This window comes from Lacerta agilis, chromosome 8 (genome assembly GCF_009819535.1).
Source record: "Lacerta agilis isolate rLacAgi1 chromosome 8, rLacAgi1.pri, whole genome shotgun sequence".
In the NCBI taxonomy this organism is placed as follows: domain Eukaryota; kingdom Metazoa; phylum Chordata; class Lepidosauria; order Squamata; family Lacertidae; genus Lacerta; species Lacerta agilis.
In genome coordinates, this window is record NC_046319.1 from 29291920 (window position 1) to 29313263 (window position 21344).

At 41.4% G+C, this 21344-nt stretch overlaps 1 protein-coding gene across 4 annotated transcripts in view; it reads left to right on the plus strand.

The window, feature by feature from the left end:
* The window catches only part of PHKB (phosphorylase kinase regulatory subunit beta), a 146224-nt gene that overhangs the window by 108420 nt on the left and 16460 nt on the right, over positions 1–21344 (plus strand). For 3 of the 4 annotated variants that reach the window (XM_033156730.1, XM_033156728.1, XM_033156731.1), the window contains 8 exons: positions 1095–1177; positions 1265–1355; positions 6133–6194; positions 6592–6754; positions 7593–7674; positions 9951–10008; positions 13787–13877; positions 18053–18255. In XM_033156730.1, coding sequence (XP_033012621.1) covers positions 1095–1177; positions 1265–1355; positions 6133–6194; positions 6592–6754; positions 7593–7674; positions 9951–10008; positions 13787–13877; positions 18053–18255 — 833 coding nt within the window. Of the gene's footprint in view, positions 1–1094; positions 1178–1264; positions 1356–6132; positions 6195–6591; positions 6755–7592; positions 7675–9950; positions 10009–11833; positions 11925–13786; positions 13878–18052; positions 18256–21344 lie in introns of all 4 variants that reach the window. The other variant, XM_033156729.1, reaches the window with a different exon arrangement.

The window sequence follows — 21344 nt, forward strand, 5'->3', positions numbered from 1 at the left end:
AATGGCACAGGTTATGAACGCGCAGAACCTGGAAGTAAAGGAACGGAGCTGCGGGTTGCGGACTTCTCAGGATGCGAACGGGGCTCCAGAATGGATCCCGTTCGTATCTAGAGGTACCACTGTAAATGTTTTACATTTTAAAACTTAGGCAATGGTTCATTAGGCTGTAACCCTGATAAGGAGGGAACACAGTTTTCATTTTGAGGCTACAACTTGACACTAAGTCTCACTGTCTTAATTCTGGGGAAGCCAGAATTGGGGGTGCACAGATCTCATGTTCACAGCAGTTTGGAGTTGTACAAGAACACCAGTGGGGTTTGCATGCCTTTTCCTACTCAGATGTAGAACATTTCCAACATTTCAAATGGCACATCTAGGGCAAACATGAAGGCAGAGGATAGATAGCCTTGAAAAAGGGGGCACAATAGAATGTTAAAGGGCAGCTACAGCAATCATTGGGAAGTATTGCAGGGTAGTCACCCACTATCACCCACTTTGTGAAATTCAGAATTTTTTGCAGTGTTCTGTGCTATGAGAGAGAATGCTGGACACCATATGGGGATGGTGGATATTAAATTGATTGAAGTTGGTAACAATACATGCTAGCATAGGTAGGCATCAGAGTTACACATTCATGGATAGGGAGAAGTGTGACTGATGCAACAAGGGGGCAGTTACAGAAACCTGGTCACCTGTTAAAAGAGACCTTTCTTGGCTGGGCCATGGGGAGAGGCAGCAGTTGAAATGCAGCTCCTCAATGAGAGAGTTTGTTGACTCCCAATCAGCATCTGCTGGCTCATAAGGGTTATTCTGGGAACTTCGGAACAACTCGCACCAAATGTCAGTCCTCTGTTCTTTTCCTTTTGGTCCTTGGGCTTTTGGATGGCTTGATCTGGCAATTTGCATGTGGCGAAACCCTCTGTGTTGTAAAATCCCCACACTGGGTCAATTCAGAAATGCTTTTTTAAATAAATAAATAAATAAATAAATAAATAATAAATAACTTCCTGACCAGAATTTCATGTAGTTGAAGTGTTCTAGTTGCACTATTCTGCTCCCTCCTCTCATTTATTGTTATTTTTGTATTTATGCAGAACGCTTTGCAGTTCATTAAACAGTACTGGAAAATGCACGGCCGCCCCCTGTTCCTTGTGCTCATTCGGGAGGACAATATAAGGTAAGCTCTCAACAGATGCAAAAAACCCTATCACTTCTAGATGGTTAAAGTTTGCCCTGTTGATGCATTTCATTTTCCAACTATCAGGGGAAGCAGATTCAATCCGATACTTGACATGCTGGCCAGTTTCAAGAAGGGAGTTGTTGGTGGAGTAAAGGTTCATGTTGACAGGCTACAGGTAAGGTGGCCTTTTTGTACGTGCAACTACTGTATGTAGCCTTGCAAATGAAATTTGATTGCTGCTGTTTTTGGAAACCAGACGAGCCGTTTCTCATTGCTCATCCTGCCCTGAAATACAGAGAGACAGAAAGTACAGTAGTTTAGGTGGTCCTGTTGGTTTTAATTATCTTTATTTTGTTCCTGCTGGGATAAAATCTTACAGTAATATGTGTGGCTCATACGTGTGCATGCTTTATTATTTCCAGACATCAGGGGAATTTGCATCCTTTCTTTTGTATTTAGTAATCCTTTATCTAATTAAAAAGGCATGCTATCATATGGGACTTTTCTCAGTCCTATGCTATAAAGTGTGTTATTCTTTTAAAGCGGGGCTAATTCAAAGTCCACAGAGGACACTTGTTCTCCTTCCCCCATTGCCTTTCTATGTAGATTTTCTTAATGATTAATAAGCATTTTAGAAGAATGTTTTATTTCTTTGACGGTTGTTGCTGTTTATGTAGTGTGTTTATTCATTGTGGGTATTAACTTAAAAAAGGCTAATTTTTCATCAAGATCTGCTTTATGCTTTCATCTCTACATATAAGTTGTTGAAGGTGACCTCAACTTTGTTACACTGCAGTGTATTTTTTTTTTTAACATCTTCAAGAAAGTATGACTGAAAGTTAGACATAATAAGTTATATGATGGTATGCTGTTGTAGAAACTGCCTTGCCTCTCCACTTTGTGCTTCACTGCACAATGTGTGCCTGTCGAATTGGCTTTGACATTTAGGTGCCAGCTCTATAGTTTCCAGGGTTCCTGTACATGTGCAGAGCCCTGTCCCATTCTTTCAAGTCTGGCTTCTCTGCCCCACCCACCCTTTGATCCACCTACTCACTTCTGATCAGGGACCCAACACAGGTGCCCACTTCAGGGAACTTTGGGGGCCCTTTCTCATTTTCTGAAATAACACAGAGCTTATCCACACTCACCTTTTACTCCACTCTTTCCAGCAAGAGATCTATGCTCCAATACTCTGTGCTGGAGCAAAGTGTGTGTGTGTGTGTGTGTGTTAGTTAGTTTTGGCCCCAAGCTTTCCCCAAGAAAACCCACTCTTTAAAGCTGAATTGGAGCAAATGTCAGATCAGGTTTTCTATGGGGGAAAGTGTGGTTCATTGGTGCTGTATTTCTACCCCTTGCCTTTTGAAACTACTAGAGTGCTTAGATCTGCTGGTGTGTGTGCGTGGGGGGGGGTTGTTTGCAGAACTCTCAGCAATTAAGAGTTTGGGATTGGTTGCTGTAGTCAAATTGGCATGATCAACTTGATCTTTGCACACTAAATTTCTCAAGTTTTAATCATGCTGCATTTCCTTTTGCTAATGTTTAATCATTAATTTCCTAAATTAATCTTGTGTCGTGTCTTGGATATCATCCATTTCATTAAAACGAGGAGAGAAAACTGAAATATTGAGATTGTGAAATGCCGATAATGCATTATCTATTAAAGGGAATATATACTGCATGTTCATAATTTACTTCCAGCTTTTGCATTTGTATGCGCACGCGTACACACACACACACACACACACATACATATATACTTTTAGATGTTAATTCATGGGAAAGCTGCATAATCTTAGCTTGCAATATTTGCATAATAATATTTCCATCCGTTTCTGCTGTAAAATTTATAAGGTTCCTTGTCTTAGCCATAATTTTCACATTTGCAGCCTGTAATTTGTGCTCAAGGGGAATACACAAGTTAAACAGAAAAGAGCAGCATCGGCATTAAACAAAATCCCCAACCAAACTACTGTGTCTTCACATTCCATTCAGTATCCTATTGTGGTGGCATTGCTATCAAAATATTTTTTCTTACATAAGTTTCACTGTACCTGAATCTGTTTCCTTTCCTTCACTACTTTGAAACCCTTTTTAACAGAAAGACCTTAAACACGGGTTTAATTGGAAATATCCCCCTGCCAAAAAGTTATGTGAATACTTGATGAATTAATAGCAAATAGTATGGGTGCCTAATGAAATATTGATAGCATAAAGTGCAGCATTGTTCTCCAATAGCACATAAATATTTGTGCAGAGAATTCAGCTGGCAGGGTTAGGGAGAAGGAAAAAAAGAGAGGAACGCCTAATAAAGGCTTAGATGTATGCTTTATGTATCTGTAGCACAGCATGTTGTTAGAAGAAGACTAGGATAATTAAATACGGAGGTATTTTCCTAAAGGCATCTAGAGGTCAGTCAGCATCCAGGATACTTTCTCCTCTTGGCTTGGACTCAAAATAAAAATCCTAACTAAGAGGAAAGGATCCGGCCTTCCTGTCTTTGTGTAGGAAACAACATCTTTGTGAGCCCCCTTTTGTAGATATAGGTCATGTCTGCACCATACATGTAAAGCATTCTCTAACAGCCCTGACCAGATCTTGCTGACCACAGGACGCATTTGATTTGGAAGTTTTGGAGCTGGAGTAGCCATCAGCTCTGATGTAGGCGTTCCCACCCTTTTCTCTGATTCAGACGTCATCTTTGTGGCTCTGTATTGGCCAAGGAGGTCCTAGTTTCTGGACCTGGTAAACACATCGGAATGGATATTGTAACACCTTCCAGTGAAAGAGAATCTCATTCAGGGCCCAATAGTGCATTTTTGACCAAAGCTCCTCCATCTGATTTCCTGGAGGCTGAGATGCTCTGGGAAGTTATTGAACACTGTTTTCCTCTCAGAGGGTCTTCGCCAACAGGATGCATAGCACTAATTTGAAAGCTTTTTTTGTTCTGGAGTGCCTGGTCCAAGGTTAACTCCATTTCAATGGATGCCAAGGACATGCTGGGTTTCCCAGGCCAAGGTGCATAAGGAACTAAGAACCAATACTATTAAAAAAGCAGGTGGCTGCTCTTGGTAGGATTTCCTTAGAGTGCTGAGACTCCTCCCCCCTCAAACAGCTTCAATTCCCAGAGTTCCATGGGCAGAGGGATTGATTATTACATCACTTTGTAGATTGTAGTTTTGTGAGGGGAATAGAGGTCTCTGAACAACTCTCAGGACCCTCAGCAGACTACATTTCCCAGAATTTTCTTTTGGAAAGTCATTGATGTTAATATGATATAAAGGTCCTTTAAAAGTATTGTGTGCCTGTGACCTGAGGGGCTTTTCTGTTTTTGTTTCTGTTTTTGTCTTTTGACTTCTCCCCTGCAAAAACTTAGCCCCTAGTTTCAATCTGAGAGGAGCACATTGATCCATTGCCAAACTTCCTTGCTCCATGAGTAAAGTAAGTGAGCAGGGGGTAGACATTGCACAGATCTTTACGGCCTCCCTCTTTCTCCCTCATCCACTCCCCAAGATACATCCAGAATGGGCATTTCATAGCCCGCCCTTACTATATGAGAAGGAATACAACACCATGAGCAATGGTATTAACACATTTTTAAGGACCTCTGAGTTAAAGGACAACTTCACTACCCTGTGACCTGTAAGTGCTCTGAAAGACTGCTTGGGCAATATGTGATTTATGGCCACATGCTGAGGGGCAAAGATCCAGGAAGACTTGTTTCTTGGGGGAACCAACTGCAGTGGCAGCAATGCAGGGCCCTTCAGGGATGCATATCCTATTTCCGAGAATATAATCCAAGTAATCTGCTACTAAAGAATTTGTTTGCATGATGTACTGGAGTGCTTGTAGAAGGCTCTGTGCATTCCTAACTTCTTTAATATGCTTTAACTGGCTTCAGTGACTCCTTGGTCTGTCTGTGCCCAGAATGAGTCAACAAAGCAGAACCATACCTCGGTTTGGGATGTCAAAGACCACAATTTTAATGCAAAAGTACCAACATCCAAAATAGTTAGGCACCCCCAAGGCAGGGACAAAAGGATATAGCATATACTGTAGGTTGCACTAGCACCACTCACCTGTTGGCTAGTTCACCAAGGAAGAAGCCAATGTAGGTTGAGCTTTGCTCTCCTTTTTCCAGCCTCCTGGGGACATAGTTCTAAGCCCTCTCTCTAGTTACATAACCAGTTTGGGCCCCTTTGTCTTGTTAAGAATATCCCCATCCCACCCCTTTGATGCTCACAGATTCTCCTTGCCACTTACCTCTTAAAAGCCCTACTCCAAATCACCCTCTCTTGGAAAATTGCAGCTGATAAACAGGGAGAAATAAGTGACCCTAAGCAAGAGCAGCATGGAGCAAGGCAGGTGTGCCCTTACTTCCAAGGTTAGTGAGCACGGGTAGTAAGAAAGGCTTCCTTGCCTTGTTCATTTATTATATTTATATACAGCTCTTTATCCGAAGATCAGTATAAAACATAAACATATACAACACAGTAACAAACAAAACAATAACATAGAACACACATACCATTAACCTGTGTTCAACCCACATCCACAGTGGTGTGCAGTGTTAATGTATTTGCTGATCCCAAGAGTGGACAGGACAGGAAGCTGGAGAATAAATGATGGTGCTGCTGGCCACTCCTTGTTATCTAGTGGACACGAGCTGGGTCATTCTCAGTCAGGTCTGCCCTAATTCACTCCCCTACCTATGCCACTTGCAACATCAGGGAACATAAAGCTGCAGTTCCCTTGTCTCACCTGGACCAACCTGGCACCATTCCTGAAGATGGGAACATTCATTAGCATATTTTTTTAAAAGCTTTAGTTTGAGGGAATAGCTTCTATATATCCCCCTTAGTTAAGTCTTTCTGGATTCATCCTTTACGAGGGCAGTGTAATGTCTTTGCTAATTTTTATTATTTCTCTCCTATTCCCTTTCTTCTCCATTACAGACAATAATTTCTGGAGCAGTTGTTGAACAACTGGATTTCTTAAGAATAAGTGACACAGAAGAGTATGTATGCTTGAAATCAAATTACAGTAGAACATTAACCTATAGCATCCCAAACCCCCCTCACTAGATTCCCACCACCACCACCAAATCAAACTACAGTGGTGCCCCGCTAGACGAATGCCTCACTAGACGAAAAACTCGCTAGACGAAAGGCATTCGCTAGCGGAAGGCTGCCCTGCAAGACGAAAAAGTCAATGGGGCTGCCTCGCAAGACGAAACAACTTTTTTTTCGTTGCGAAAACCGCTTTCTGCCTTGGTGCTTCGCTAGACAAAAAAATCACTAGACGAAGACACTCACAGAACGAATTATTTTCGTCTAGCGAAGGCACCACTGTACAAAGATTGATAGTTAAAATGTGCACTGGATTTGGGAGACTTCAATATTGTCTTTCTGCAGGCCTCCAGAATTTAAGAGTTTTGAGGAGCTTGACCTCCCAAAACATTCAAAAGTAAAGAGACAAACCAGCACACCACACTTGACTGAACTGGAACAACAGCCAGATATTAATGCTAATGACTGGAAAAACAGGCCGACTTATGAGATTCTTCAGAAACTGAATGTAAGTATAAAGGAAAAACTAAATATACTGTGACCCATCTGTGCTTTTCTCTTAAGGCATGCAGCTCACTGAAGAGGATAGACACTGGCATGCATACTACACAATCTGTTTTATTTAATATAAGCAAGCAGGAATGTTCATGAAATATTCCCAAACTTCAACTTTTTGTCAAAACAGAAAATATGGAAGGTGATGATAATACAGGAGGAAACATAGAGTTTACCCTATCTGGTCCAGAGGTCTTCAAATTGGGTACTTAGCATGTTTTACCACAAGCACTGTAGAGGTTTCTCTAAAGAACTGCAATGTCAGGGATAGAATCTGGGAGAATCCAGTGTTTAATTTCATTATGGTAATCTTTCATAAATGTTGGAAGTCCTTGCCTATAACTCATTCCAGGATTAAGACTAGCTTTCCCCAACCTGGTGCTCTCCTGATGTTTTGTACTGCACTTTCTATCATTTTTGACCCCTGGAAATGCTGGCTGGAGTTTATAGGGGTTATGATCCATAACATCTGGAGGACTTCAGGCTAGAGTTTGGTGGTACAGAACCACAGAGTAACATTTACCACTCAGGATGTCCTACAATTTTTCTGACTTTGTTATATAGATCTGGAAACTTTCAAGTGAGCATTCCTTCACATAGACTGAGACTTTTTTCCTGTTAAGTGCCATTACCATCATAGGAAATGAGATAGAAAGTTGAAATTTCCAAAGAGACGCCTTCCTTAAACACACCTGGTTTTGTGTACATAGCATCAGTGAAAAGCAACTTAAACTTGTAACATTTGGCATTTCCTTGCTATTGATTTACATTTTATGGCTGTTCCTTATCAGGACTGCAACTGCCTAGCAAGCCAAGCAATTCTGCTGAACATTTTGCAGAAAAGAGAAGGCCCGAATTTCATCACCAAGGAAGGTATGATTGCAGGCGGCAATTTTGCACATCCATAGATGAACATGAATAATGGGTATGCGCACTGCAAGTTGTGTTGCTATTTTCCTCTCCATTAAAGCACTTTCAATTTAAAATGGGAAACATGCATTCGTACACTGTAGAGTGGAATGAACCGTTAAATGTATTAACTCTTTTAAATAGTCTGCACACCATATGGTTGCCTGTTTATAATTCTGAGCATGTGGTTTGTGGGGGAAGAAGGTTTCATCTGCTATGGTAAGGTGAAGCTGGAATGCAGGTTGTGCATGTTTGAAATTGTAGAATCTGCACATTGGTTTCTATACAAATATGTTATTTTAATGTTGCTGTTGGAAGCTTAATACAGTTTTTAAAACCTGCTGCACTGCATTAGGAAGTGCAGAGAGACAGATCAATTCACAGGTGCAGCCCCCCCCCCCCATGTATTAGTCCTCTCTTTAAAATGTAAAAACATTTTGCAAAACATTTCAATGATAATATTTTGCAAATGTGTTACACATTATCTGACAAACAAGGTTTGTGCAATAAAGGAGAACATATTCAAACTTGGATCAATGTCACATCTGTTTAAAATGTATCTCTGTGACTAAGGAGATAAATTCCTTTCCATTTTCCAGAGGTAACTGATTGCATCATGATGACCATCCTCGTGTTGCTAATGAAAAACATAAATCAGTATCAGAATGGCTGGTTCATAGATCTTATTTATTTTGTCTTACTCTTACTTTGTCCTCTATATAAAAAGTATCTGTCTGAGTTTAGCCACAGGAAGAATTTGCTACACCAAGTGAGTTTGTGTGCTTACTTGCATTGGCAGCTTAAGAAATAAAGAGCCAAATTTATGGCTTAGTTCTCAGTTCTGAATGCCTTTCTTATGGCTTACAGTTAAACAAATAAAATTATCATTATTCCTCTTTGTGTCTGTTTTTCTAGACAAGCAGCTTACCATATAAGTAAAAATAAAATCAATATTACCCCCCAAAACCCCAAAATAAAACAGATTCTGAACTCCAATGACATAACAGTATTCTAAACTCCGTCCAGTGAGTGGGAAGAAAAAAATACTCATGAAAGGTCAATATTTAAGCCAAAAAGTCAGAGGTGCAGCCATCTGCTTCATCTCTACTGGGAGAGAGTTCCAAAGGTGTGGAGCCACCACCAAAAAGGCCCTTTCTCTCATGGATGCCCACTTTACAAACCTGGGGGTAGACACACCAAGAGGGCCTCTCATTCAGATCTCATTGTGCAAGCAGGATGGTCATAGACCTTCCATCAAGTAGTTGGAAGGGCCCAAACAATTAAGAGCTTTGAATGTGAAAACCAGCACTCTACCTGTAAATTGGGGCTGGGAATGAATTGAAAGCCAGTACAGCTAGTATATTAGATGTGTTATTGAATGTGATGGCCATACACCCATCTGGATCACAGCGGCTGCATTTTCAACCAGCTGGAGCTCCTGGACTTTCTTTAAAGACAGATCCCCATAGAACACATTGTCTAACCTCAGAAACCTGTTTAGTTTTCGCCCCAATTGATTGAGTCTCCCTCTTGTTATGTTACAGGAAGCTTACTATATATATATATATATATATATATATATATATATATATATATATGAAACTATATAATAAGTAGTATTATATAACTAATAGAAACTAGGAGTGAAATTCTTCAGTAGAGTTATAGTGAAAATCTGCACTGGGATTCTTAGCAATTGGGTAGTTCAGTCCAGCTGGTTTCCTCCATTTTTAGTTTCTCTGACAAGTTCCATCAAAATGACTCTTGTGGCCTAGTTGGAAGAAACTCTACAAATAAGGGCTTTGGAAGAGGCTTAACTATTGCTCTGCTAGTGCAGAATCACAAAGCAACTACAGGCCTGCATTGCACAAAGGGCTTGCCTTAATAAAAACATTAGCAATTGGTATTTAACTGCTTAGCTACATAACTGTACATTAGCTTACGAATGATAAGGGCAATCTCCATAGCTTACAATTGCCAAAGGAAACCTGTTGCTCTTCATTTTCTGCCAGAAACCGATGAAGTACGCAAGCAAAATGCACATACATTTATGCTCTTGCATATTCATATATTGGAAAGTGGGGTCCATCAGGTATTTCATATTGTGGACAGAATTGGCAGTGCTGTCCTTACACAGCAAGATGAAATGAGCTTACAGCATAGATCAAAGCTGCAGTATAACCTCTCCACCTTCTTTTCCTTTCTTTCCTTTTCTCTTTTTCACTTTACTTGTGAATTAGGTACGGTCTCTGATCAAATTGAAAGAATCTATCAAAAAGCTGGCAGCAGAAAGCTCTGGTTTGTATTTAGCGTTCAGCTTCTTGTTAATATTTTTGCACTATGTTTGTTGAATTCTGCACTACACATCTTTACATCTAGTTTTCTGCAATTTAAGTAAATGAGCTACATTGGGGGGGGGGGTTTGATTCTAATGCATACACTTTAATAATGTGTTTTTGTTCCTCTTCCGGCTGTGTGCAGCCATTGCTTAAGTTTGTAGAAAAAGGAAGGTGGGGTATTAAGTTCTGGCTGGAACACTGGTATATTATCTGGAGGCTCTTCCCCTTAATATCTGATGCTGAAGGATTCTCTATAGTTATTCAGTGGTAAGTGCACTCTGCATCTGGTGAGGAACACTTTCATCTCCTCTTCATAGTATTCAGAAGTGAGTGCTGCTGTTGAAAACTGACTGAGTCCTGATAGCACACCTATAGGATGAATCACATTGTAGAGTTGAGTGCTGGTTAAGAGAAAAAGAGGGGGGGGGGGAACCAAGAAAGATTGCATTAACAGACAACTTCCACTATTAAAAAACCCTTTTGATTACTGCAGCGTGGATGTTATGAATTAGATAGGACCCATTCTTTTCACTTTGGGAATTACTGACTTGCTAAAACTGCTTTTGCTAAGCCATTTAAAATAAATGTTGGCATGTATCCAATGCAGCACTAAGTAACTGTCCCATCAGCACAAGGATTTCTGCTTGCACAGTGGGACTCTTTCCCTGCCCTGCCCCCTGCTTCCTCTCCCAGTGCTCTCCCAAGATCTGCTCTGAAGGGTTGGGGGAGTCCACAGAACAGATTTAGAAGGGGAGGAGAGGGGGAAAGTCCCTTTGTGCAGGCAGAAATCCTTGCACTGATAGTTGCTTACTGCTGCCTTGGATACAAGTCATTATTTTTAAGGTTCATGCGTGTAATCTGTATTTCCTACCCAGTTATGATTGCTTTGATGCCTTGCTTCCCATGTCATTGCTTCACCCCAATACCTTTAGAATTAGATATACAGTAAAACAGGAGGAATGTGCAGCTGTCTGGCCATCAGTCTTTTGAATGGGCTCCTGTAATACCTCAGCTGTGCAAGCAAAGAAGTCTAGTGATCTTCTTTTGGAAACCTGTTTCTGTCTCGGAATGGAATTAAACTGAGATGCTCTCAGTAATCCAGTCAGTGGCCAGAATAATAAATGCTGTGTCTGGCTCAGCATTTCGTTAACAGCAGTGACCAGGCATATTTCTATGGGTGTTCCCAAGGAAACCATGAAAGTGGCATCTATTTCCCATTGTTTGTTTGCAGCATCTGGGATCCGGAAAGATACTGCCTCTGTACATGAGGTTCCATTTAGCTATTGTGGCCTGTGCTCCCTGTAGTTGTCTAAAAAGCTGTCTAAGTCAGCAACTACCAACTCGTTGACTATGCCCTACCTCCACTGTCAGAGGCAGTATACTTCTGGAGTCCAGTTGCTGGAAACCACAGGATGGGAGAGTCCTCTTGTGTTCCGGCCCTGCTGGCGGGCTTCTCATAGGATAGGCATCTAGAATGGCCACTGTGAGAACAGGATGCTGGACTAGATGGGCCACTGGCCTGATCCAGCAGGCCCTTCTTACGGCCATATCTTCCTAACAACATGTTGAATAAATCACTTCTAAAGAATTTCATGGCTAGTTCAGCATCCCCAGTGGGTGTTTCAGTTTCTGGTTCTCAAGGCGCACACACACCATTCTTCTTGGACATGCCTAACTAGCTCTCTAAAGTCCCTGGATCACTAGGCATATTTTGTACAAAATAAATGTGGGAAACGGTCTTCCTCTTGAATTCCTCTTTCATAATTGTCATATGCCACATCTAGGTTGGTGCTTCGCTGCAGTGCGGCATACATTCAGAAATTCGCTGCCTCTTTAGCCCCCCATATTACAACTTTGGTAGTCCACGGGAAGCAGGTAAAGGGCATAGAGGTTTGGAGCTGTGCCTCTTGACATGTGCTTTCTTATTTGCATTTTGATGGTCTTTGCTTATGGTGCTGCTGTTTTATCTTTTCCCATTGCTTGGCTCTTGATTTTAAGGAGTGTGTGCACCCGCCATCATACAAGTCCACATCAATTTGGTTGATGGATTTTACACTACCTTAGTGAAATATCACATACCCATTCATTAATGTTTGTAATAAATGATAGTTGCAGTTAGAAATCCTGTGTTGGACAATGTGAAGCATCCAGTTACTTCAGAAATATTGTTATGTTTGATTTTCTTTTGTAGAAAAGATAGCCGTGTCGATATCTATCACTCTTAAACACTGCAGCCCATTTTAAAACCCAGTACTTTACATGGTTTACGTTTTCACTGCTATGGTATATCCACGCATACACATAGAAAGTTATACTGTTCCCACATCATCTGCTGAAGAAGACATGATTTATCTGCTGCTGGGCTGTAACATTTCAGGTGTGGGGCTGAATATTTGAGTTAAAAAACAAGTATAATGGATTCATTGCAAGTGGCTGTTGAGCATATATTTTGCCTGCTTGTAGAAGTGCATTTTGTTCAGTCTGAGAAGCAGAGGTTAAAAAACCTGGGTTAATGTGATCATTATTTTCATTCTGTGAATGCTCTGATCACATGATCATATGTAGTTTTCAATATGTGCTGGCTGGCTGCATATATTTTTCATTAATGGAGAAGTGAGCTTTGCATACGGCGAGCCTAATCACTATCATAATGGACCACCTGAATCCACCATAAAACACTGCTGTCTTTGGCAAGTGCTACCAAAACTTGACCACTGAAATTCATTACCTACATATATGAGTGTGGTATGTTTAGTTATAGGGACACAGGTGGCACTGGGTTAAACCACAGAGCCTAGGGCTTGCTGATCAGAAGGTCGGCGGTTCGAATCCCCGCGACGGGGTGAGCTCCTGTTGCTCGGTCCCAGCTCCTGCCCACCTAGCAGTTCGAAAGCACGTCAAAGTGTAAGAAAATAAATAGGTACCGCTCCAGCGGGAAGGTAAACAATGTTTCTGTGTGCTGCTCTGGTTCACCAGAAGCGGCTTTGTCGTGCTGGCCACATGACCCGGAAGCTGTACACCGGCTCCCTTGGCCAGTAATGCGAGATGAGCTCCGCAACCCCAGAGTCGGACACGACTGGACCTAATGGTTAGGGGTCCCTTTAACCTTTTATGTTTAGTTTATTTTAAGACCAGGACATTGTCAAGTGGTGTTGACAATGTAACTTGCGTGCCCTGTAACTTTCCCTCACAACAGGAAACTTTCTGCTTTCTCAAGCAACGTCTTGAGGAATCTGAAACACTTCAAATTCCTATGCAAAAAGGCAACAATGACATTTGGTTTAAGTGTCTTAATTCTTATTTTGAAGATCCAAAACAGAAGATCCAAAACACCTATCTAATGAGAGAATTCTTTCTGAATGCAAAATGTGAAGGAGGTCTGAAGCAATGAATGTTTTTTTTTCTTTACATAATTTTTATCAACCCATCATGTTGCAATGTCAGAGAAAGGAACAGCAATGTCTTGTAATGTATGCAGTTTAATGAATTCAAAATGTGTTCCCAACATATCCATTTTTACAGTGTTCTTGTTTCAGTGCTTAAATAATTGAAGATTTAGCCTCTCCCAAAAAAAGAGCTTTCACGAAAAGAGAACTCAAGTACAAAATACCATATACATATTTTAATGTTTAGTTTTGGGGATTGATGAAATGTGGCAACACAGTTTCAAACAGATTCTCGAATTCATTAAACTCGTGTTTGATATCCAGCAGGACTGCTCTGTTTTCTGCCCTTAGGTCTGTTGTGCGCTTCGCAGCAAGTCTTTTATGTAAACTAGTGGACAGCCTTGCACCGTCCATTACTAATGTTTTAGTTCAGGGCAAACAGGTAAGTCTGTGTTTTTCGGAACTGTTAATCAGATAAAACATTAGCTTTAGATTTCTGAAGATTCTTACATTAGTTGGCTTAATTAAAGAGAGGAGCCTTAAAAAAAAAAGTTGCATCCAATCTAGATAATGGCTGCTCTATCAAACCTTTTCATAGGACCAGTGCAAGCATCATGCTGGCACCCTGCTAACAGGGGTTAGCAAATTGGTTTCCCTTCCTTGCTGTATTGCCCTCCCCACCCCTGTAGCACCCCCCCATACACACACCCACGGTAAAGAAATTTGCTCATTAAATGTAGTTAAGTGGGGAGAACATGCAAGAAAAAGAAATACTTTATAAGTTACAGCTTGGGTGACGGGTGGTTGTGCTTAACACAGAAAGCTAATAGGTAAGAGTTACTGGGTTGAAAAGGGAACACACATAGTAGGGGAAATTTATTTTTTACAGACAACCCACCAGGCCTCCAAATAAATAGATTTTGAGGGCAAGAGTAGGTGTTGTCCACTTGACAAATTGCTCTGTTTCAAGCCTAGAATCCCTGGGTTCAAACCAGAACTTAGCCCTGGGCATATTGTGTAGCCATGAGCAGGGTATTTTACTGTCTGTTGTTCTGCCCTGCTTAAAACAGGAACAGTGTAGCATGTCTTACACGAGTAAGGCGTTTTCTTCATTTAAAAAAAATGGATATAGGGTTTATTATTTTGGGATTCTGTGTAAGCAACATCAGTGCACCTAAGGCTTAGTTTGTATAGTTGCATAACCAAAGGTCAGTTCCCTACCCTATGGTGCATACAATATAAAAAGCAAGTAGAGGCAGGAGCAGCAAATTGGCAGATAGAGGGAGAGAATGGGTGGGGGGGGGGGTTGCCACGATGATAAGTGCAACAAAGCAGTGATTATTTGCTGCAATTGTCATTTTAAAGAGAATTTAGCAGCTATCTTCCAGGAGCAGGTAGAAACATTATTTCAAAATTTCCAAACGGAAGCATTTTTCTGCCTGTCTCCTGACACAACAATTTTAAAGGCTGACATGGTTGTATGATACCCAGAGCTGTTATTGGCTGTCTAAATAGAAATTTTCCAGAGTAAGTAGCTTTGGGTGCAGTCTAATTTTTTTTATAGGATTCTTCCAAACTTGGCAGTGGCTTTGTCGATCTTGGACAACCATGGTACACAAATTTTATTATTCTGGTGTGCTTATAACACATGCATTTAACATAATGCTGTCATGCAAACTGCTCACCTAAGAGGGAATTCAACCTCCACCCTAAACATAGGATCCCGTGCCTTCTAGTAGAAGCATACCTTGCAGCCATGCCACCAAGATTTTATCTGGCTGCCAATCAGCTCTTTGTACTTTCTACACCTGCTCCCAGCTAAGAATTGCCCACAGAGTAGCTTTACAGGAGAATGCATCCCTCCTAAGGTTGCTGACCTCTTAGTTGCTCTGGACACAAGAAACATAGGAAGCTGCCTTATCATTGTTCCATCTTGCTCAGTAATGCTTACTTTGAGAAGCAGTGACTCCAGGATTTCAGACGGGGTCAACCAGTCCAACCTGGTTATTGAACCTGGGACCTTCTGCATGCAAACCACGTGCTCTAAGCTACGACTGCTTCCCAACTTTGCTTCTACCTGTTCCTCTATAGCAGTGTTTCCCAATCTTGAATCTCTAGCTGTTTTTGGACTACAACTCCCATCATCCCTAGCTAGCAGGACTGGTGGTCCGGGATGATGGGAATTGTAGTTCAAAAGCAGCTGGAGACCCAAGTTTGGGAAACCCTGCTCTATAGTATAGTATAGTATAGTTAAGTGCCTAAGTGGGTTTTTGAGTTTGCAGTATTACCAGAGCACTTGAACTATAAGAAGATATAATCATAATCATAATCATAATAATAGAAAGACAATATCAAAGAGAGCATGCAGATCATTGAGGAACAATAGTGTACTTCAGACCTTTTAACAAGCTCTGCGCTGGGAGTAGTTTGCAGAGCTGGTTCTAAAAAATTAGCAGGTTTTTGGGGGAGGATGATGGACAGCAGTTTCTCAGGAATAGACAGAAATATGTCATAGCTCCATCAACACCCAGGGTTCTTTCAAAGGGCATGCTAAGTATTTAGCTTCTGGCATGCTGGTCCAATCAACCTCTTAGGGGCCAAACCAATTCAGGAGCTTAATTTAACCTCCACCAGTGCTAACAAGACTCTGAAGGCCATGTACTTTGAAGGTGCTTCCTTGGAGCATATTACGACTTTACTTAATATGCTGTAAATGTTTTCAAGCAATTATTCTTTATAAATTTGAAGAGTCTATACTTTACAGAGTTTATATTATGCCAAAGGTATGGATCACCCGTGAAAAACAAGGGGAAGAGTAAATGTTTTGGCAAGGGATGGGCATTTGCCTTTGACAAGCGCCTCAAATGATTTCTAGACCAAAGGAAAAGGAATGACACTTGAGCATGCTTGTTCACAAAACTGTGGCTGTAATCCCAGCCGCTTGCCCTACAGGAAGGCAGTGCTGTTTTATAGGGGGTTTTTCCATCACAAGTGCACTGCGTAATCATTTTTTTAAATGATACGCTTTTATATAGCATGAGCTGGCACTGTTGGTTGTTGTCTGCTTTGGCTGAGAGCTTCCTTTTTCTTTTTCTTTTTCTTGGGGTCCAAGAGTCAGCAATGCTGCCTGAGCCTTAGCAATGGTTAGGGGGAACAGAGGGTAGAACTCTTTACTTTCAGTTCCTTGTTAGAAGTGAAGCCTGCTTAGTAGGAACCTTGGATGACTCTGATGCAGACATAATGGGCATAACTGTAGAGAAACCAGGGTAGTAATTTGAATGTCCAAATGAAGGGGTTTGTTAGAATGTTATCTCACAGCTCCTGAATCATTGTTAAAAGGACGGGCAACATTGCTGACACCAAGGGTGTGTCTGTATGTGAAGAAACACATAGAAGCATGATGCCTTGTTAAGCAACCTAACATTAGGCATTGTAGCATTGTGTTAAAATGCAGAAGTAAAAATATGGAGGGGGGCCCTTTAAACACAAAGGGTCCATGATTATGCATCCAGCATCTCAGTTAGGTTTATACCTGCACCAGCTATGCCATGCCCACCCCAAGAACAACCTAAATCCTTGGTTTGTAGCCTGCCATGCCATGACCCCCACCTCCAAGCATTTTGAATCCTTGGTTTGAAACCCGCATCATCCATGCCATGTGCCCCTGCCCCTGAACAACCTGAACCCCTTGGTTTGTAGTCTGTTCCATCCATGCCATGCCCCACTCCCAGAACAACCTGAACTTGTACCTCCCTAACCCTTCATCTTCAACTCCTCTTACCTTCTTCCCACCTTTCACTGGAATTTGTGGCAAAGTAAGGATGCGGGTGGCGCTGTGGGTTAAACCACAGAACCTAGGGCTTGCTGATCAGAAGGTCGGTGGTTTGAATCCCCGCGACGGGGTGAGCTCCTGTTGCTCGGTCCCAGCTCCTGCCCACCTAGCAGTTCAAAAGCACGTCAAAGTGCAAGTAGATAAATAGGTACTGCTCCGGCGGGAAGGTAAACGGCGTTTCCGTGCGCTGCTCTGGTTTGCCAGAAGCGGCTTTTGTCATGCTGGCCACATGACCCGGAAGCTGTACGCGGGCTCCCTCAGCCAGTAACGCAAGATGAGCACCGCAACCCCAGAGTTGGACACGACTGGACCTAATGATCAGGGGCCCCTTTACCTTTTTAAGGCCTTGAAGGCTGCCAGGGAGGCATTCCATGACTGTGAAGACCTAATTGTGGTCATAGAGAAAGAAAATTGCCCTCCTGCTCCCCTAGAAGTGAACTAGAACGATTTGATCATTTATTATACCTGGCAAGTTTTAATCATAAGGAATCAACAGGGCAGATCGGGCCACTTTCTTGAACACTCATTCTCCCAAGTCGTTATTTTGCCTTTTGGAATGATGCTTCTTTTCATTACAAATGCCTGTTTTAATACAAAATAACAAAGCCATGTAAACCCCCTTTTACCCATCGGCTTTAAATTTAACTCAGCTAATTATCCTCCCCTCTATCCAATATTGATGCAAACAGGGAGAGTTGAGTCAAGGGGGTATAATGAATCAGGACTCCTTCACTGCTTTCCTGTTTCAGGTTGTAGTTCTAATTGCTGCTAATATATTCCTCTAGGTAACTCTTGGGGCATTTGGCCAGGAAGAAGAAATTATATCTAATCCCTTGTCTCCTGGTGCAATTAAGGACATCATCTACAACAAGTGTAATTTGCAGGATGAGAGGGAAGCTGTTCTTCAGCAAGAACTTGTCATTCATATTGGCTGGATCATCTCCAACTCCCCAGAATGTTTTAATGGAATGCTGAAGATCCGAGTGGGGTTAGTAAACCAACTTCAAATTTTATTCTCATGATCATCTCAGGAACCGAGTTGGCCTTTGCCTGCCTTCTAAAGTGTGCACACCAACAAAGCAGACAGGTTGCTCTCTTTGAAGGAAAAAATAATTCAGAATATTAATATTAGTGAATCAAGGTCCAGGACATGGGGGTCTGCTTGCCTTCTTGGCTGGTCTGCTAGAGCACATTAAACCAACATGCGAATAGTCTGTCTCAACTCCCAGTTCTCTTCTAGGAGCTGGTTCTAACCTCTAAAACCCTAAAATACATGAAAGATAATCTTGTTGAGTGGTTACAGTTTAAGGTTCATTACTGTTCCACAGAAATGTGTATCTCTTTAAAAGAAAGAAGGAAATGAACTGACCTAGTTTTGCAGCTGTGGGGCAGTACAACAGGTGATGTTAAGTTTGTATTGATTTAAGGCGTATCAGCAATCGGATACAGTATATAAGGAGGTCTGCATACCTCTCTCAGTACCCTGGGTGGTGGGTCACTGGATGGGTCATGTTTCTGTAACGTTCTTGTAGTTAATGTAACTTCTGTTATTTTTCTTTAATTAAAACAACTAATTATACTTTGCAGTCTCCTCAGAATGCCTTTTGTTGCGCAGTTACTCAGTTTAAATATGCCAACAAATCTCACCCCTTATATACCTAAGTGATCATGGTGTCTGCAGGTGAGGACCACATGCAGATACCATCTTATCAGGAGGTCAGTTCTGCACAGTGTAGGCATTAGGACTGTATTGGCACCTACCCTTCATAATTCCCTCCCCTTAAATATTACAAAGGTGCCATCCCTGTTGACTTTTTGGGTGCCCACTGAAGATCGTCTTCTTCCAACAAGCCTTTTCAGTTGAGATCTTTCCCACTCTGCATCTACTATACTAGAATTGCTTTTAAGATTTCTTTATTGTTTTATTGCTTCTTGTTTGCAACCCTGGGCTCCTTTGGGAGGAAGACCAGGATATAAATTTATAAATAAATAAAATAAAATGACTTAGGCCCAATATGCCATACACTTCCTCCTAAGTATCCCATTGCAATTAGTCACTCAATCATTTTTTTTAAAAAAAGTTTTGGATTTCTCATGTGTGTGAGAGAACAAGGAATATCTCTTCTAAAATGATACTTGCTGCCACAATTTCAAAACTTTCTATGGAGCTATTGTTTTGATATGCATATTTATGCATGTTTAATCAATAGATTAATAAACTAAAACACATACAGTTACTTGGCTAATTTCTATTATTGAATGACAGCCCTAATTATATCCTCTGAGATCCATCGTGGGCACCTCCTTAGCAGCAGAATCTGTGTCAAGTTCAGACATGGAGACAGACATGAAGAAAAGCATCTTGTAAAGGTGGCCCTCAGTTGTGAAATACAGTGCAGATTTGCCCTGTTGTAAATCTTTATAAAGTCCCATCTGTTTTGGCTGATCTTTGTTGTTGGCCTATGTTTACCTAGTCAGAAGTAATTCCTGCTATGTTCAATTAGACTTGCTCGCGAGCCACTGTGTGCATAAGCATGCAGAATGCTACCTTATACTGAGCCAGACTATTGGTCCATCTAGCTCAGTATTACCTACACTGATTGGCAGCAGCTCTCCAGAGTTCTCAGCAGTTCTCCAAGGTTTCAGGTTGGATTCCTTCCAGATGCCAAGGATTAAACCTGGAATCTTCTGCATGCAAAGTAGATAGATTCTCTACGACTGACCTATGGTCTGTATACTGTATAGGATTAATGCCTAAGCTGGCAAAGGATGGGGCAATTTCAGCAGAAGTTTTCTGTTGCTGCTTTTGTTACCCACCATGAGCCTACAGGTTGAACTATGTGGAGAAAAACAACTCAGCCAATCAAAGTACTTTCCTAGCAGTAGGGAGGCAACCCCACTTGCTCATGGGTAAAGCTCAAAACATACCTGGCAGGCATTTTCTAAGTCATTGGATGTTCCCTGTGGCAAATCCTGTGTAAGTTGTGCTCTCATCTAGTGTTGTGCTTATGCTGTTTTCCCAATGGCACTTTAGATTGTTAAGCTGTCGCAACTCTGTGCTGGAGCACCGACAACACAATAGATGGCAATAAATTATGGATGGCATACCTGGGGTCTGGATCTAGCTATTCCAGTTGCCTGAAGGTAGCGGAAACCTGAGACAATGCATCTTCTCTATCGGCTTTCATCGTTTGATCAAAATTAGTTGCCATAGCAGTTAGAAATGGGATGCTCCGCTCAGTTCCATTTCATACAGAGCCCATAACTCACAAGCCACTTAAGGCAATGCACATGTGCTTAAACTGGTGCCTCCCCATTGGCTTCAGTGGGAGTAAGCCGACTGAGTGATTTGTGAATTGCCTTTTTCGCTCCTTCAGCCTCTCAGAGCTTAGGTTTTGGCTATCTAGCAGGATTTATTATTGCTGTAACACTTTCAGTGCCACAAATTTCTGCATTCAATATGTTTGTGTGCGTGACTGATCCAAAGAGCAAGCAGCTCACGATGTGAGCAGCCCAGTTGCAGCAGTACATTGATGTGTCGTTTTACATGGCCCTAAACAAAACTTTAAAGGGAAGTTGGCTTTTTCAAGGCTTTTATGATGCTATGTTTTATCCCCTTGGATATCTCTGTCTTATTGCTACTTTGCCTTCTCAGGCTGAATTTAAATTTGTTTCCATCCAATACCAGTCACTTCTACTGATTCCACACCTCGCTGCTGAAGCTTTCTTGGACTTCATGTAATCAGTTTATGTGCCTACCTTATTCCATAACACACACACACTGCAAAAAAGTTCAGTTTTTGCTAAAATGCCACCTTTTCCTCTTAAACCTGATATAAATAAAACGCTAAATAGTGTTACATTTTTAAATACTTCCCCATTAACAACAACAACAACAACAACAACAACAGGATGCATTACATTCTTAATTGTAATCTATGTCTTTGGTTGTTTCTCCACTGGAGAAGAAAATAGTCTTTTAATAAATGCCGCCCCCTTTAAGTTTTTGTACAACAGGGGTGTTATGTCTTTCCAGCACACAACCAATAATATTTTGGTTCTGCTATAACTAGTTCT